Source organism: Tiliqua scincoides, chromosome 3, assembly GCF_035046505.1.
Source record: "Tiliqua scincoides isolate rTilSci1 chromosome 3, rTilSci1.hap2, whole genome shotgun sequence".
NCBI lineage: Eukaryota > Metazoa > Chordata > Lepidosauria > Squamata > Scincidae > Tiliqua > Tiliqua scincoides.
Window position 1 is genome coordinate 11,734,307 of NC_089823.1, and position 6,292 is coordinate 11,740,598.

The 6,292-nt window shown below is 47.8% G+C and overlaps 1 protein-coding gene across 1 annotated transcript in view; it reads right to left on the bottom strand.

Moving 5' to 3' along the window:
• Nucleotides 1-5,391, bottom strand: part of NOX4 (NADPH oxidase 4) — a 93,683-nt gene extending 88,292 nt beyond the window's left edge. The window contains exons 1-2 of the mRNA XM_066619907.1: nt 5,297-5,391; nt 2,900-2,984 (exon numbers count right to left, since the gene is read on the bottom strand). Of these exons, the coding sequence (XP_066476004.1) occupies nt 2,900-2,984; nt 5,297-5,338 (127 nt within the window). The 5' untranslated portion in view covers nt 5,339-5,391. The remainder of the gene's footprint in view (nt 1-2,899; nt 2,985-5,296) is intronic.
• Between the last annotated feature and the right edge of the window lie 901 nt (nt 5,392-6,292).

Sequence of the window (6,292 nt, forward strand, 5' to 3'; positions counted from 1 at the left end):
TCATTGTGCCAAACCGTCTATCACATCCCATCTCCCTACCTTTCCCAATTTCTTCTCCTACCCTGCCTTTGTCTTGTTGTTCTCTAACCTCCCCATCCTCATCCCATAGGGATGAGGAGTCCCGAACCGGATGCCCCTCGGCTCCTGTCGGCCTTCCCCCAGGGATCAGTTTAAAAGCTGCTCTGCCACCTTTTTAATGTTATGCGCCAGCAGTCTGGTTCCATTCTGGTTCAAATGGAGCCCGTCCCTCTTGTACAGGCCCCGCTTGTCCCAAAACGTTCCCCAGTGCCTAACGAATCTAAACCCCTCCTCCCTACACCACCGTCTCATCCACGCATTGAGACCCCTGATCTCCGCCTGCCTAGCTGGCCCTGCGCGTGGAACAGGTAGCACTTCAGAGAACGCTACCTTTGAGGTCCTGGCTTTCAGCTTCCTGCCTAAAAGCCTAAATTTGGCCTCCAGGACCTCCCAGCTACACTTGCCCACATCGTTGGTGCCGACATGCACCACAGCCGCTACCTCTCCCCCAGCACTGTCTACTAGCCTGTCTAGACGAGAAGTGATGTCCGCAACCTTCGCACCAGGCAGGCAAGTCACCATGCGGTCCTCACATCCGTCGCAAACCCCCCTCTCTATGTTTCTAATAATCGAATCCCCCACTACAAGAAGCCCCCGACCCCCCTCCCGCCGAGGAGTATCCCGAGTGCGCTCGGATACGGGCCCATCCCCTGGAGAAGGGATCCATAATGGACATAAATGGAAGGACATAATGGACATAATGGAAATGGAAAAGGTGCAAAAGAGAGCGACTGGGCTGGGGCACCTTCCTTATGAAGAAAGGCTACGGTGCTTGGGCCTCTTCAGCCTAGAAAAGAGGCGCCTGAGGGAGGACATGATTGAGACATACAAAATTATGCATGGGAAGGATAAAGTGGATAGAGAGATGCTCTTTACACTCTCACATAACACCAGAACCAGGGGACATCCACTAAAATTGAGTGTTGGGCGGGTTAGGACAGACAAAAGAAAATATTTCTTTACTCAGCGTGTGGTCAGTCTGCGGAACTCCTTGCCGCAGGATGTGGTGACGGCATCTGGCCTGGATGCCTTTAAAAGGGGATTGGACAAGTTTCTGGAGGAAAAATCCATTATGGGTTACAAGCCATGATGTTTATGTGCAACCTCCTGATTTTAGAAATGGGCTATGTCAGAAGGCCAGATGCAAGGGAGGGCACCAGGATGCAGGTCTCTTGTTATCTGGTGTGCTCCCTGGGGCATTTGGTGGACCGCTGTGAGATACAGGAAGCTGGACTAGATGGGCCTATGGCCTGATCCAGTGGGGCTGTTCTTATGTTCTTATAAGGGGTAAGGGGATACAATGGGGCAACTCAGACCTGCACGAGCTACATAGTTCCTTTTCCCCCATGTCGGCAGATTAAATTCAATCAAATCTGTTGACTTGGAACCGACGTTTTGCACAGGAAGGCAGCATAAAGACAAGGCACAGCGGTGTGTTTCTGCAAGGATTTTAGTTAGCAAGCCCACTCCGGCGGCGTAGCTGGAGGGGGGCGGAGTACTCAGCCTGGCATATCCAGGCTCTGTTTTGCTCCCCCCGCTGGAATGGCTCCAAAGGGAGGGGCCGCTTGCCCACCCTGCTCCCTGCCAGGCTGAGTGTTCTGCCCCCCTCCAGCTACGCCACTGCTCCACTTTATTCTCCTCATGTGCTCTGGTCCATTCTAAACTTGCCTCTGAATGCCCATTGTCAAATGCTTCTTCAGGAAGCCTTTTAATTGCTGATGGAACAGATTTTCACAATGCCTTTAAAGTGACTATTCAAGCAATGAATTACCTTTTTCAATTGCAAACCCTTTTGCCATAACATTCAGGACACTAATCAGCATAGTATTGTACAGACTTGCAAAAGGAGTCCATGGCCTGGGTTGGCTGCCCACGGCAAGTCAAGTATTCCCTCCAGGTACAGTATAGAAAAAAGTCATTCCTTGATGTCGCTGCCACTCTAGCAGCCCAATCCTAATTCACAATCTTAACTATCAGTAATTCTAACTAGCTCAATCCTAACTGCAGCATCTGTTGCATCCTATAGGGGGATTTCAGCTGCTGGACTATACTATCCTGCACCCAGATGCAGACCCCTCCTCCCAGACTCTACAAATGCCTTGCAAAACACTCACAAGGGTGTAAGAGGATATAGAGAACAAGACAGCCCCACAGAGATAAAGCCATAAATTACGCATAATGTTGAATGAGCTTCACAGTGTGACCCGGGGTTTCTGACCCTAGAGCAGTGATTTTCAACCTTTTTTTGTCTCACAGCACACTGACAAGGTACTAAAGTTGTCAAGGCACAACATCGGTTTTTTGACAACTGACAAGGCACGCCATGCTGTTGGTGGGGGGCTCACATCCCCCAATGGCCCTACTATGGGGCAGGAGGTCTGGTCTAGAGGGTTGAGCCTCCGTTTGCCTGAAGATAACATCCGAAGGTCGCCAGTTCGAGGCCACCGGCACCGTGCGGCTCTGAAGCAGCCAACAAGCTGAGCCGAGTTATTCTATCTGCTCTGAGCGTGGGACGATGGAGGCCAGATCAGAACGAAACATCTGAATTGTTGTAGCTCTTGAAAGATAGAGCCTTCTTTCAATTGTAAAAATCCCTACGGGGATTTAAATTAGCCTGCCTATGTAAACCGCCTTGAATAAAGTCTGAGGAGAAATCTGAGGACCTAGAAAGGTGGTATATAAATACCTGTATTATTATTATTATTATTATTACTAATAAATGGTCCTCCCCCAAACTCCTGTGGCACTTCTGAAGACCATTCACAGTACACTAGTATCCGATGGCACCGCGGTTGAAAATGGCTGCCCTAGAGCAACGAACCTGAAAAGATGCATATCGTAAAACCGCACGTTACGTGGAAAGTCCTGCTTTTATCCAGCAACCTTCTTGTTTTTCGGCTGGCCACCTGAGGAAAGAAAAACAGGAAGCCATTTCTCCCCTAAAAGTAAGGCAAAGGTTTGTCTGAAGGTTTAATCTAAAAGGCGGCTCAACAAAAGATCAGGCTGAGTGCAAGAGTTGCCAGGATTGTACCAGTTCCGTTTTATGGATGTAAAACTGCATGTCAAAATGCTTCATCAACATCAGAAATTACCCACCTACAGAAAGCCAGCATTGTCAGGGAAAAAGATTCAAATTGACCCTTCCACCCTGGCATGTTCTATTGCTATATGTGCGGAGTTGGCAAGGGAAAGTATACAAATATGCAAAACTTTACCTATAGTCTAAATGATACAGTTCCAGGCATTTTGTATCATGTGCCTTATCTGTCGGTACAGACTGGTACACTATCATGCCTCCTCCAACGTCTCACTGTAGATCCCAGTTCTGCAGTTTCCATGCTCTGGACCACATGCAGCCATCTGTGAAGTGCCATCTCTTCCCAACCCCCACATGCAATGTTGCAAGGAGGCATCTCACGCCTATCCAAGGTTCCCATTGTGGCCCCATAGCCCGCCTTCAAACCCTACAGAAAGATCTGAACCATATTCAGTATGAGGAAGCAATGAGGAACAGTCTAAGAACTCCCAGAGACAGTGCGCCAAGTGCTGGCCCACCTTAATGTTTAATGCTTATGTTCAATGTGCCAGTCTGTTCTTCCTGAAGACATTCCAGCCTGCCACTTTCCTCTTCCCCATTTCTCCTTTCCCAATTGCAGGAAAGGGAGGAGAGCAGAAGCAGCAGTGGAGGTGGAACAACCCCCCGCCCATCAACCTCTCTTCCTAGATATTAAAAATAGCTGTCCAGTTGGTCAAAGGTGTGGGATGTGCAATTTGCCCAACATTTGTGTTCAATGAGAAAGAAGGGGGGCCTTTGCTCAGACCTGGAATTTTTAGGTTGGCAAGATAAGGTGGGGGGCAGAAATCTTGGAACATAAGAGAGTTTTGGAAAGCCAGCAGTGGTACATGCAGGAGACGGTGAATGAGTAGAAGGCAGTGACCAAAGGAGCAAATGATTATGTCACTTGTGTGACATAACCTGTTACTAACTTTCAGCATTTTCTCTCCAATACATTAGGAGGCAACAGATTACCACTGACCAGGAGAGGAAGCATAGCAGAGTGGTAGTGTCTTGTATGGTTTGCATGCAGGAGGCCCCAGTTAAAAGGATTCCAGAACCCAGATTAGGAAAGACCCCTTCCTGAGACCTGACAAGGCAGATGACACTCATGATAGATCGTGCTAGGAGAAATGGATAAGGCAGGTTTAAACATGTAGTTGTGGCTGATAACGTAACCCAGTGCTTGGGTGCACCAGAAACTGGATGCTTGCAGCAACCATCAGTATGACAAAGTGATTGTTGACAGGCATTCATTGTCAGGTGGTATAGGACAGCATCCATGCCCTCTTACCTCCTCACCCTCAGCAACTGTGTGAAGTAGGTTAGGCGGAGGGCACCCAGTGATATTCATGATTGGACAGGAACTTGAACCTAGGTCAAACTCCTACACCACAGCGGCTCTCGACACAACTGATTAGGAATTAGAGTACACATTGAATAGTAGATAAAAAGTTGAGATTGAAGACCTGGGATCAAATCCTGATGAGCCATTCAATGACATTAAAGCAGATGCTTTCAGCCTAACCTCTTCCCAAGAATTGGCATAAGGATTAAAAAACGCATCAACATTAGATCTTTAGAGAGAAGGAAGGTAGATGAAGTGTTTTGTGAGGCATTAGGAGTCTCCAAGCTTTTCAGTATGAGGGCCACACTATATATTTTAAACATTTTTGCAGGTCGAAAAAATCAGTTTTTTAAATGAATGAATGAAATTTAAATGAATGAATAAGTTTTACTTGGATCCCTTTTGTAATCAGCATAATATGATTCAGAACAAAAGAGAAATGTGACAATTACAAAGAAATATCGTCATGCTTAAATTGAGAAATCCTATATAATGAGTAAAAATGTCAAACATTAGCAAATGCTCTGACCAAAAAAAAAAAGTTACTGGACTACATTTAGGCCGCATACGAGGACTAAAGTATAGTTCAACAGTTGACACTTCCTGTTCATGTCTCCTGCCTCACCAGTTGGTCCTCGGGAAGGGTAGGGATAAGACTACAAGGAACAAGTTAATTGAAATCTGGGGAACTTTATAAAAGTTCCTGCACAGTTGTGTGCACTACACAATGCGCTGCAAGCTAAAGCCACATGTTGATTTGTCACTGGGAGCCGACCACTTGCTCTGGGTTAGCCAGTTACATTGTTTTCTCTCACCTTCTGAGATCCTCGGAGGAAGGCCAGAAGACTCCGACACATGGGCAAAAGGACCAGGCTGCAGTTGAGGTTGAGCACGGATGCCGAAGCTCTGCTGAGGCACAATCCTAGCTGAACAAAAACTGCAAGTGTTAGAACTGGGCCTGCACAAGCTTCTGAGTCACCAAGTCTAATGTATGTTGTATGTATGTTGACCACCACCCATGTATTTTGACTGGCCAATGCTGGACAAAGCCCAGGTTTTGTCCCAACCTATCACGAAACACATGACACTGCCTTACATGGGTCAGACCAGCTAACCAAAGACTTTTCTGGCTGTTACCACCCTCCCCTCACCCTGTTTCATCCTGTCCCCATTCTGCTCACCCATAAGAACATAAGAACAGCCGCACTGGATCAGGCCATAGGCCCATCTAGTCCAGCTTCCTGTATCTCACAGCGGCCCACCAAATGCCCCAGGGAGCACACTACATAACAAGAGACCTGCGTCCTGGTGCCCTCCCTTGCATTGGCATTCTGACATAGCCCATTTCTAAAATCAGGAGGTTGCGCATACACATCATGGCTTGTAACCCGTAATAGATTTTTCCTCCAGAAACTTGTCCAATCCCCTTTTAAAGGCGTCCAGGCCAGACGCCGTCACCACATCCTGTGGCAAGGAGTTCCAAAGACCAACCACATGCTGAGTAAATAAATATTTTCTTTTGTCTATTCTAACTCTCCCAATTTGGGGCAGTAAGTGGAGTGCCGTCAGCTGCAGCCAGCACCTTGCTCTTTAGCTGACACTCCGGCATGGAATCTTTTATGCCGAGGAGTTGCGATGAGAGTTGCAGTGGGTGAATCCTTGCGCTGGGCAGCCCTTTCCCTCAGTCACCCCTGGATCCAATCGGCTTGAAATTGGCCCTCCTGGAAGCAGTTGGTGCATCACTGCTGCAGCTCATCCTGGCCAGTAGGGGGGACCCTGCAGAATTGGGCCCCACTGCTCCTAAGACCAAC